The following is a 12,726-nucleotide window of genomic DNA, read 5'->3' on the forward strand; positions in this document are numbered from 1 at the left end:
GGAAGAGCAATTCTTCTGTTTCAACTTCAGTTAGTAAGTGTGTCATAACCAGTAGTTTATATACAGATGGGTAGTTAGACAGCTGTATGACATAAATGCCCAGGTTGGATGGGCCCTTGGCAACCTGATCTAGAGAGTGACAGCCCTGCCCACTGCAGGGGGTTGGACTGGATGAGCTTTAAGGTCCTGGCCAACACAAGCCATTCTGGGATTCTATGAAATGGGCAGTATTGGCTGTGCAAAGCTCCTGAGGTCGTTCAGTCTAAATCTTGAAAAAAGGAATGCAGTGTTGAAAGACAGATAAACTGTGATAACTGTTTTTTAAATGCTCGTTGTGTTCTACAGGGAAATTGGTCTCTGAAGAGATTCAAAATGGACCGCCAAGGTGTGACTCAAGTATTGTCCCGCTTGTCTTACATATCTGCTCTGGGAATGATGACTAGAATCTCTTCTCAGTTTGAAAAGACAAGGAAAGTGAGTGGTCCTCGATCATTGCAGCCATCTCAGTGGGGGATGCTCTGCCCATCGGACACTCCTGAAGGAGAGGTAAGGGACTTGTATGTTGCTGTCAGTATTTCTGTCCTCCTGAGCAGCAGTGGCACTGGTTTGAAGCAGTCCTCTGACAGAGGAAGAATTTTGCTGAGAAGGGTTCTTGATGAGAGAAATTATCCTTAGTCAAGTAGCACTGCTTGTTTGTCTTCTCACATCCCGTCAGTTTACGTCCTGGTCCTCCTTACTATACTGTTCTTCTTTCTGAAGGGAATGGCTAGAAGCTCTGTTGAGAATTTATTTGGTTGAATTATTTTTGCTCTCTTTGCTCTGTTTTGATCTGGACAAGAAAAGGAACCCTCAACTCTTATCCCTTTGTTCTAGAATGAGTATACTGTTTTGAAATTACAGTCAACCTGCAATTTTTCTAGAATTGTATTAATTTTACAGAAACTGCTTTATCTTACCTTTAAATATGGAGCTTTTTCAACCAAATTATTGATGCTGGCAGTCTTCCTTTATATTGTTATCTTTTCATTTTCTACGTCCTGAATGGAAAGCCCTATGAGAGCTTTGGACTTCTGGAGTAAATATGTAATCAATATGAGCTAGTCTTAAGCAGCTGAAGTAAAATTATGCTGTTTAAGATACTTAAATGCTTTTTGTTACCTATTTTGCAAAAAATTGCAAATAATTATATTGTTATTTTCAAGTCTCCACAAAGATATAGTGGTAAAATTACATTAAAATTAAGAAGTTTTAATGTATGGAGTTATAACAATCGATTCTAATAACTTAAAATTTATTAACCTAACTTTTTTTTTATTAACCTAAAACTGAATTGTTTGTACTTCTTCATGTACTTTATCTTTAAAAACTATGTGCTATGACAATAAAGTGTCCAAATATTGTCATGCTGCTGAATTTTATTTCCTTGATTTTTCTATGTAAATAATAAAGATGTTGCTTTAAAGAGAGAAAAATAAACGGTTGTACATGTTTTGGTTAACTTCATATCTACAAACTGTACTTTTTATTTTTGAATGCTAAAACATTACCTTTCTGTGCAATGTAGAAAGTACTTAGTTTTTTTTTTCCTAATTTTCAATGTACTTAATTTGTTTTGTGCTTTGAATTTCTTCTGTAACTCTGTGCAGTGGCCTGAAAAGAGGCTGTTGTGAGGTGGGGGCTGCCTCCTCTTCTGTGTAACTAGCAATAGACTAAAGGGAATGGCAGGGGAGGTTCAGGTTGGATAATAGGAACAATTTCTTCTTAGAGTGGTGCTGCAGTGGCACAGGCTGCCCAGGGATGTGGTGGAGTCACCGTCCCTGGAGGTGTTCAGAAAACATTTAAATGTGGTATTAAGGGACATGGTTAATGGGGAAATACTGTTGGTAGGTGGATGTTTGGACTGCATGATCTTAGAGGTCTTTTCCGACCTTAATGATTCTGTGATTCCATGAATGGATAAAAGATTAAATTGTTTTTTCTTTCTTTAGGCTTGTGGTTTGGTTAAAAACCTTGCTCTGATGACTCACATTACTACAGATATGGAAGATGGCCCAATCATTAAACTAGCCAGTAATCTTGGAGTCGAAGATGTGAATTTGCTCTGTGGTGAAGAACTTTCATATCCTAATGTGTTCCTTGTTTTCCTGAATGGTAGGCAACTCTTCAGCAGTCTGACTCTGATTTGTTGCCAATTTTGAGTTACTCTTCAGAAACGCTGCGATATTTGGAGCGTGGCCAAACACAGTTGTTGTATTCCCTGTGAATTTCCCCTGTAATTTCATCAGCAAATATTTGATAGGGTTAAGCAGAGGACACAGGTCAAATGATGGCATTTATTTGTGTGTGAAGTTGTCCTCAGAACTCTGCAAATGCATATAGCTGGGATATTGAAGCTCTTTTGAGTTTCAGTACTGTTTGTATACAGGTTTGCATGAATGCACACAAATATATGTATACTCCATTACAGATTTTTTTTGTTTGGTTGGTTTTCTAGTCATTCACCAATTAGTTGACCTTCCTAAGGTACTTTTTAAAAAGAATAATGCTCTTAAAATGATAACTTTAATTTTATAAATCCAGAGCTTCGTTCACAGAATTTATTTCTTCTTATTGCAGTCTTCATATATTTTTGTATCTATTCATGCAACTGTGTTTAAAAACAGGAAGCCAGCATTTACTGTTTGCAATATTTAGCAGTGCTGTTCTCTTTAAAACTGCCTTTTAAGCAGCAACTTGCTTTGTGAATGATTATAAAAAATGAGACTTAAAACAAGCTGCATTGCTTTCCTTTGTTAGAAGAATGATTTGGCACATGTGCTTTGCTTCTGCACGCTTAAGTTCCTTTTGCAGCTGATCTTTCAGTATTTCTACTCAGCGGTTACTATAATATTAGATTTCAAAATAGTGACATGTTAAAAACTACAACTATGATTTTGTCAGCAGCATCCACTTCAGGGATTAGTATTTAAGGTCTGTCACCGTGAGTAAGTTCTCCATTTACCTTCAAATTAAACAGCAGTTATTCTTCTCAGTTACATGAAAGAAACACTTGACTACACTGCATTCCTTAGTTCTGCTTTTCTTTAGCAATATGTTAAAGATAAGGTTCAGTGAAACCACATGCACTCCTCCTGTTTCGCTTTATGGTCTAAAGGGAAATGCCGAGCAGAAGGATTGGATTCTTCCTTCAGACACTCCATTTGTAGTATGGAGCAAGATCACTTATGTTCCAAAATGTAGATGATCTCATACTTAATGAAGCAAACTGATCAATATAATTAGTTTATTGTTTTAATTCTAGAAGAATCCGGCCTTGTGGTTGTCTGATTTGTTTCAAGTTTAAGTATGTGATGTAAGAGGACAGAAAGTCTTTCAAGTGCATATTCCTACATTTATATCAGGCTGTCTCCCTGTGTTTTGTTTAATATGACACTGTACTAAGTTGTGTTCCATATGTTAAGATAAACTTGGTTAGATGACTCTTTAAAAATGAATTTTAGTCTTCTTTGCTCATCATGCATCAGAATACTTAGATATGTATTTTAAATATGTATACTAATTGCAAGAAGTGGGAAGTACTTCTGTACGTGTTAGACACGATCAGAGTTTGCACATCCAAAGAATCCATCTGCTTATATAGAGATGCAAAAATCCATCTGCTTATATAGAGTGGGCCATGAACTTGTTCCCTTTCTGAATAGGTAACATCCTTGGTGTCATACGTGATCATCAAAAGCTAGTCAACACGTTTCGGATAATGCGACGAGCTGGTTATATCAATGAATTTGTTTCCATCTCTACAAATCTTTCTGACAGATGTGTCTACATTTCCTCTGATGGAGGGAGATTGTGCAGGTAAGCATCCTATCAGAATTATCTAGTAAGCACTGTTCTGTGCACTGTAAGTACACTGGGTGAAGGAACTACAGATTTAAACATAAAAACTGTTTTCAAATTCAGGGGAATTTGAGCATTTATTTTCTCCTTAAATAACCCTCATTCAAAGCAGAGAGGTAGGCAAGACACATTATGTAGTCAATCAACTTCCCAAAAAAAGCCTGAATAGATTAGTTTTATCTCTATAAAGAAGTTAGAGCAAAATATTGCTTCCAGCTTCTTAAAAAAGGAGGAAGGAGAAATCAACTTGGTTGGCAACTGCAGTGATAGTCCATTTCCTTGGATTGTTTCTTTACTTCTTTTTTTTAAGTTATCAGAGTACTTAAACAAGGTACAAGCAGCCACCTCTTGGACATGATACCACTTTGTAGAATGAGAGGCTACCCTTTGTCTTCAAGAGCCCTTATTTCTGGTACAAAGCTTTCTCAGGCTTGCATGTGCTCTCTTGTAAAAGGAAAGTCTCCAAGTTTTGGTTTAGTTCACTGCTTGCTGTTATCTAGGCAGGGAATTCATTAAATCTGTAAGGAAGGTCTCTGCCTTGAATGCTTACTCTCCTTATTGCACAGAGAGTGCCTTGATAACAGTCATGTCACAAAGGCAAGCAAAAAGGAATTGATTGGTTAAAGAACAAGGTGTAACAGAACAAAAGAGAGATTGGGAGCAGAATGACATAAGAACCATGTACGTACGTTAGTTACAGTTGGCATTCCACTATGTGGAATTATTTGTTAATTGTTATTTGTTAATTGAAATTCAGAGCATACTGAATGCTGTCTAAGGCATGGTAAAGACCCAGAAGTAGTACACATAAATATCAGCTAATCACACCCACTCAAGACATGCAGTGGTACGGCCATATTCCATTAGCACAGAAATCACCTTACCAGTTAGGCTAATCCAGGTTTGAAAAAGTTCTGATTTGATGTGGTTTTTTTTTTTTTTATTTCCTTCCTTTTTTTTTTTTTTTTTTAAGAGTGAGAAGTGAAATTGTGTGTATTTCCAGGAATTAACCGAATTGCTTTGTGACATTCCCCACCCGGTAATTGTTCAGATCCCCTTATTAACCATTTAAAAGTGCTCCTTAGTCTTCAAACAGTTATTTAGACTTCAGAGTGGACTCCACAAGTATCTTGTAGCTATTTGCTGCTCTTTATAAGAGCAACTTGTCCAAATAGCAACAGCCCTTGATGTTTCATTCTTGCGTGCCATCCTTTGTGCTAGGGTTTCCTTGCAATAAGGAAGCCTTCAGAAGCCCATGTGTGGTTGAAATTTATGGATTCATGTAATGCAACCAATAGTAAATGCCAGCACTTTCTAAGTATCAGTAAAATACATTCTGCATGTGGGCATTTCAGCACAAAGTGATGACTCTCTTTTGCATGGAGTCCCTGAAATATCCGTAGAACTTAATGGTATTCTTAGCTTTGTGGAATAAGGTTTAAATCTCTTAAAGCCATTGACAAAATGTGTAGGTGAAACTTAGAAAATGTTAGTTTAAAGGTTTAGAAGAGAAAAAAAATGGCTTTGTCAAAATTCAAATCTGATTTTTTTTCTGGTGCAGTTTTTTGCTACTGAACGGACAAAAAGCCAGTTCAGGACACCTGTGTTTCAAACCAAGGTCTGAATAATTGTTGGTTGTGTCTGTTTGGCTGTATCTTTTTATAAAATGGGAGATATGGCTGCAGTGTCCTGAAAGCACAAACTATTACCCAAGTATTCGCTATTATAATCCTTTCTTTTCTTTTTACTTGTAGACCCTATATAATTGTAAAGAAGCAAAAACCTGCAGTAACAAACAAGCATATGGAAGAACTGGCTCAGGGTTACAGGTACTCAGTTCAAGCATACTATTTTCATAATCTTTACATCTTTTTGTAAATACTATGTGGAAATTATTTAGACAGTCCATCATTTCACAGTGTTGGTTAGCCATTAAGAGGAGTGTGTTCTTCTATACATTTGCACATATAAGTTATGTGTATAAATCAGTGTTTTGAAGGTTTTCTGTTTCAGAGTCAATTTAAGTGTAGTTGTCTTGGTGTTTTTCTTTTCTTTTTCCTTTTTTTTTTTTTTTTTTTTTTTTGTGGTATGAAATTTGTCAATTACACGGAATAAAATCTCTCAGAGCTTCCTTTTCCCACAAGTGGAAGTTCCAGGGAGATTTCCATCTTCCTCTTGATTGAAAATGAAGTGCTTATGCTTTGCTGATATCATGGTGATGATGAATACATTCAGGATATTTTACTTTGTTGTTCAAGTAAGTATCACTGGTCAGTCAGTCTTTGTGAAGCGGCAAAATAAGGAGATTGATTGCTTGAAGATGCAGTTTTCTTTGAATACTAAAAATGCAGAGGTTTAATATAAATGAATTCTCTAGATTGTATTCTACACGTTACATTCTTTCAATATAGGCATTTTGTAATTCAATTTTTGCAGAAACATAAGAAAAGACCATACTTTCAATGTAATTTTTTAATTTAACAACAGGAATTTTGAAGATTTCTTGCATGAAGGCCTTGTTGAATATTTGGATGTGAATGAAGAAAATGACTGCAACATTGCACTGTATGAACATACAATTAATAAGTAAGTATGCATTCAGACTAAACACTGGTGTATAAAAAAATTTCATAGAGTGATTCTCCAAAATGCAAGAATATTATGTTATTATTTTTATACATGTACGCTGCTTCCTTGCTAGTGATTGAAACAACTCCAGATAGAAGGTATCAGTTTCCAGACATCCTTAATTATCTGTGGGATAGTTACAAAAAGTGGTTTACCTTTTGTCTTTTTTGGGAGATCTACCCCAGCTTTTAATTCTCCATAATATGGAATATTTAAGGGTATATAATTCATTTCTCTGGAGGTAGTTTAGTTTGTTTTTTTTTTTTTTTAATCATTGAGCTGCTCATCATAAATAGTTTTATACATTAGGAAGCCAGAAGGGAAACGGTTCCATTCGTTAAACAATGATATTAAGATTTTGTGATTGTCCTTTGGAAAAGTTTCTTTGTCTTAATATATGGGGATACTAGACAACCGGGTTACATTAAATGCCTGAAGTGTCAGGATGAGACATTCCATTTGACTTTTTGATGTACGATAGGCCCCAATAAAAATGTCTGTATCATTCTAAGTATCTTTACCATATGTTAAAGCCCATTCCTGGCACGTAGTTTTTGTTTAAAAAGATTCACTGATTATTTTTGGGGGTGTGTGTGTTTTCTGCATAGGTAAAGGACCCTCTAGCTTGTGAGTGTGATTTGAAACTCCATATAAAAGGAACATTTCTTTAAAATTTTTAAGTCCTCATATCTTTCTACTTCAGCATTGCTCTGATAACATTCTGTCAAGTAGGCTACACATAGGAGGATACTGGTTACTTCCATGAAATATTTGATCAGTAGGTTTATGCAGAAAATGCGTTTTCTAACTGTTCTGTCCTTGTCAAGTGCTCATGGAGGCTAGTAGAAATACATCATTGATTTCAGTGGATCTGGATGAGACCTTCAATTGTCTGTACCCTTTGCCAGTTGAAATGCATTAACTCTGCTAATTAAGTTGCATTGCTCATGCCCAGGCCTTGGAAGACTTCATCACTTTAAGAAATTACTCTTGCATGCTCTTGTCTGGCTTCTGTATACATGAGCAAAGAAGAGTACATACAACTGCTGTCTTCTGTGCCAAAATTAAGCAACCTCCTTACAGTGTCAGAGCTAAAAAATTTAAGTTATCCTACGGCTAACTCATTTAGGAAGGTTAATGGGAACATATCATCTGAAATTATCAATTACTCAAAAATAGAAGGAGCCTGTGAGCTTCCAATGGAGAGTGTGAAGAAATGACTCCAAGATAGCTGCCAAAAGTTTGGAAGATTCTTGTCCATCAACTTGCTTTGAGTTTAGTGTAATTCCTTGTAATTAATAGGGTCGTAAGTATCTAAGCATGCACCATACAGGCACGTTGCTCCTTGGTTTTAGTAATAATATTCCCTACATCTTGAGTACCCTCTGCCCCCAACATCATCTTGCATTTTAAATGGTACAACCATGTTGGTACAACTTGTTCTGATAATACAACGGATACAATCCACTATTGTGAAGTATCCCATTAACATTCCTGCTTTTGTAATGGAGGCTTCTTTTAGTTACGGTATCTTCTCTTTGCCTTTCCAATCCAATTAAGGCTTTTTTTCTATTTAGCGTGTTCAATTTCTTCCTTACCCATTTGTAACTCTTATTTTCAAGCTGACAAGTTTGCCTTCCTTTCTTGGTTCCATTTCTGGCAGAGGCATTTTGACTTGCAGAAATTGAACTCTTCTAAACTTTAAATTATTATGAAATGCATCCTTGGATCTAGCATCTTCTGTGGATGAAATGAGGTTGACCTCCATAGAAAAATATTTGTGCTGAACTTTACGCTATCTGAAAATCTGTATGTAAATCCATTATTACCCTCTCGAGAAATTTGGTAACTTCCTCATCAGTAGGTTCTTAAACCTCTTGTTTTATTGTGTGAGAAGCTATTAGTTCTGTGAAGTTGCACAGAATGGGAGAGCAGTCCGTGCTTGAAGTTAACTGCTGGCTCTTAAGACTACTTTACAATTCCTTGACTGCAATTGGCATTCTACTATTTGTGTTTTTTAAGGTGGGCTTCAATAAGCGTTTATAATAAACTGAGAAAAATAGCATCTACCCTCTGGCCAGAAGCTGATTTTTAGGCTGCTGAAACAGATTTGTGATTTATACAGGTTCCTGGGATTGTCAGGTGTTTTCACTAGGCTTGGTCCTTAGGGTTCCCAATTCTTTCAGATTCAACTTTCCAGTGGTTTGTGTGTTGTTTCTGTAAGTTCCTGCTAGTCTTTCTCTTCAGTGTGCACTACCAGGTTGTGCCTCAGCCTTCTTGAGCTTGTAGTGCTTTACCCCTTTATAATGTCATTATAACAAATATTTTTCCAGTTGTTTCATTTGCAGGGTCTTAACGTTAAGTGATCAAATTCATGTTTTCAATTCAAAAAAATTTCCAAGAGACTTTCCAGATAAGTCAGATATTAAACATGAGATTTGCAGAGTGCAGTGGATTTAGATGTGTGAGACAAGCAATGTATACCTATACATGTGCTGTGCTTAGTAACTCCAGAAATCTTGAAAGATATGCCTTGGGCAGGTTTAGTTATAATTATCTCTATTTTAAAATGAAGCATTTCCTAGTTGCTTATGTTGATTTTAAAAAACAGGCCTGCTTCAACCAAGCTTTATTGTATACTGCATCCTCAGTTGTTAGTCGCTCTGTGTGCATCCTCGCACACACTGATTTAATTGTCTTCATTGTGCATGGAATTTCTTAAGCTCAAGTCAGGTAGAATGGATTTTTTCTTATTTCTCAGCCTTTGTACACCTTGTCCCTGTCTTTTTATTCCTCATCAGTTGTGCCATATAGCAACGTAATTAATATCAAAATATTTGCAGAGCTTTTCAAGTAGTATTTTATTAGGGCGTATCATCCATGGTGCTGGATCTGGTTTGGAAACAGATGTTTTCTTTCTAACTGATATTATATAACTGATCTTGGAAAACTAAAACTACGCTTTGGGATTTTCTTCAATACCTGAATCTGTCTTGCTTCTCCTTCCTCCACATCCCCTGTAGATTTTAGATCTCTAGAATGGTAACTTGATGCGGAGGACTCTTGTTACATGAGATGACATTCCTTAAGGCATTTTTGGGACTTGCTGTATAAGCTGATGTTTTATTGTCTTGCTGAGCTCCCTCAGGTTGTTGTTACCTAGAGGCTTTTTCTCTCCTTGATGAAACTTTATTTTCCTTTAATTCATTTCATGTGGAAACAGTTAAAATTAGGAAGGGAAAAAAAAAAAAAAAGCTAAAAAAAAATCCCACATTGAATCCATATTTTGAAGTCTTACTGGCTTGCATTTTCCTGAGCAAAATTGAATTAAAAAGTTATGAGATACTACTAAATTAAATAACTGATATTTATATGTTTGTTCACAAGCCTTCTGTAACTGGTACCCTTTTTCTTTAAGGGATACAACACATTTGGAGATTGAGCCTTTCACACTGCTTGGTGTCTGTGCTGGTCTGATTCCATATCCTCACCACAACCAGTCCCCACGAAACACTTACCAGTGTGCCATGGGGAAACAAGCAATGGGTAAGATTATTTGATTTTTACTCCACTTTGGAATATTATGTAGTTTTTGAGGCTGTGTAGAGAAAGTTACAAAACAGAGATATTCTTTCCTACTCAACATTAAAGTTTCTCTAGGAAGGGAATACTTCCTTGCTGAGATGAAGTAAGGAAAAGTTACTTCTAAAAAGTTTGAAAAAATAAAAGAAAAAAAAGCAGTTACGCTGAATGGAGACCATATCTGTAAGTCTTAATAATTACATTTGGAGAAAATGGGGGGGCACTATTGCTGTTCTTTTGTTTTTTGTTTTTTTTTGGGGGGGGGGTAAATCATAATGACTTTGAAGTTTTCAACATAACGGAAGGATTGGCAGTCAGGTTTTCCTTTCTCTTTATGCTGCAATGTGCTATGAGTTTCCAGACAAAGAGAGATAAGAGATTCCAGGCAATAAATAAATAAATAAATAAATAAAGCATTCTCACAAAGAGAGACAGTGCAAAGAGAAGAGACTTTTCCTCAGTAGCTGAGCAGTTGTCTTTTAAAAGGAAAGTTAGACTGACATTATAGAAACACAGCGAGCAAATTACTAAAGAGCACACTTAGTTACTGCCCACAGCAGCAGTTTAGATTCGGGGCTCTTTTTTTTTTTTTCTTTTTAAATGAAGAATGCAATATAATAATGACTTCCCAGAAAAATGATTGAAACAAAATTAATTTATGATCAGTTAATTATTCTTTTTACAAACGTACCAGCTGATCATTAAAGAAAAACCAAACCATTTTCTAAGTATGCAGTGGTGAGCAATTAACACACAGTAAGTCCTCATTCTTCCATTCTTACATAGCTAAGCTAGCATTAAAGCATTACAGTCATACAGCCTGTGATCAAACCAGAGTGAGTGCTGACAAGAATCTGAGCTGCAGTGCATCAGCTCAGACAGCTGCACTCAGACTGGTGCTGTACATGTGCTTGTATTGATGGTCCCTTGGAAGCTGAGTTACTGTAGAAAAAAAGCACACCACTCCTGTTAATGCTGTGCATCTGAACCTCAGCACCTTTAGTGAGCCTTTTCCAGCAGAAATAATAGCATACTAACTGCCTGATGCTGAACTGTCGTGGTCAGCCACCAAAATAGCAGAAAATAGAAGCAGATGTGTGTTATCCCCTTTAAATAAAATTTAAAAAAGAGAGAGGGGCGATGCAATCTTTTTTCTTACGGTTCTCCCCCATCCCATTATCTTTCCTCCCACCCCCGGGTCTCTATTTTATGACTATTAGTCTCAGAAGGTTTGGTTAGTTACCACACACAGTTAAGCAGGATCAGTGTGTACAGAAAGCCAATTCAGTATCTGTGGAGTTCTTTTGTAGTTTTCTGTGTGAAGGTTTTTTTCCCCGTTTTGTTTTGAGTGTCATTTGCAATTCATTGTCTGTGTTTTCTGAGGTTGGTGTATTCAGCTGCTTTGACCCCAGGTCTTGCACATTTAGCTCCTTGGATACAATCCTCTGACGTTTCTGCTGACGCTAGGAACACAAAAGCCATTGAATATCTTGAGCAATAAAAAAAGCTTTTGTTTCAGTTTGTTATGACAAAACACCTGACTTTAAGAATAAGCAGCTAGATAAAAGTACATTTTAAATGTTGGCACGTGACCTGAGCTTTGTTTTGCTCTGCCTGAAGTATCTGCAAGCACCCAAACTTTTCTTTAATTACTGCTTTCTAAAAAAAACACGCTCAGTGGTAATATGTAGGGGCAGAAACTGTTTTTTCTATACAGCTGTAGATCTAAAGGATAATCCTGAAACAGGTTACACGTAGTTCAGACTTTACTTACGAGGGCATGTAATGCTGCACTACAAACCCCAAGCTTTTCTGCAGTTCTCCACCCTTCTTTCTTTCCCCATCTCACAATTGCAGACTGACTCCAAGGTCCATGTTGCCATGTGGAGACACGTCCAAGTGCACAGTGTCACTTCTGTCTGTCCGAAACTGGGGAGCACAGTGGGGGCCCCGTGTTCAGGAGGGCCCTGTGTGCTTGGTCAGCCCTTTTTACAAATATCAGCTGTAGAGAAAGATGTGGAAGCACAGATAAAGGGAGGGTGTCCGTCAGGTTGCAGTGAGGTCTGCAATCCAGCATCCTTGATGAGTGTTAGGTGTTAAAATACGACCGTCTAAAACATATGGAAAAATATCTCTCTTTCTGAGTGGGTCATTTTGTTGGAGGACTGGGGCTGCGCCTGGTGTAGTGAGCAAAGTGGAATGAAATCACTTTGTTTTGTCATAGACGATGTACCGTGTGCTGTACTGCACTGTCAGTTGTACTGTGAGACCGAGGGCAAGTTGTGCTGGCAAATACAGGAGCAGCTGCAAGGGCCTCAGTGGAAGGCTGACATTTGAGTGCAGAAGTAACAGCAGAAGCATAAAATCTGAGGAATATTTAGGACTAAAATACAAGAATCTGTACTGTTCGAATTCCATGTGTTGGTACAGTAATGTTTAAAATGATCAAAGGCACCTAAGACTAGAGGTGTGATTTTAAATGCAGCTTTTCAGTCACTTCAACTTGCAGGAAATGGGTCTGTTTTATATGCTGTACCTCTGTTACTGAGAAGCGTTACACAAAAACCTAATGTAAGAAATGGAAACACCCATAGTCCTGCCAGCAGTCCACTGTATTGC

At 37.0% G+C, this 12,726-nt stretch overlaps 1 protein-coding gene across 1 annotated transcript in view; it reads left to right on the top strand.

Annotated features, from left to right (window-relative positions):
- POLR3B (RNA polymerase III subunit B) overlaps positions 1 to 12,726 on the top strand; it is a gene marked incomplete at both ends in the record, with an annotated part of 68,464 nt that overhangs the window by 26,346 nt on the left and 29,392 nt on the right. Inside the window, 6 exons of the mRNA XM_079540287.1 lie at positions 346 to 546; positions 1,989 to 2,151; positions 3,702 to 3,855; positions 5,652 to 5,726; positions 6,385 to 6,483; positions 9,944 to 10,071. Of these exons, the coding sequence (XP_079396413.1) occupies positions 346 to 546; positions 1,989 to 2,151; positions 3,702 to 3,855; positions 5,652 to 5,726; positions 6,385 to 6,483; positions 9,944 to 10,071 (820 nt within the window). The remainder of the gene's footprint in view (positions 1 to 345; positions 547 to 1,988; positions 2,152 to 3,701; positions 3,856 to 5,651; positions 5,727 to 6,384; positions 6,484 to 9,943; positions 10,072 to 12,726) is intronic.

This window comes from Tetrao urogallus, assembly GCF_951394365.1.
Source record: "Tetrao urogallus genome assembly, chromosome: 1".
Taxonomy (NCBI): Eukaryota; Metazoa; Chordata; class Aves; order Galliformes; family Phasianidae; genus Tetrao; species Tetrao urogallus.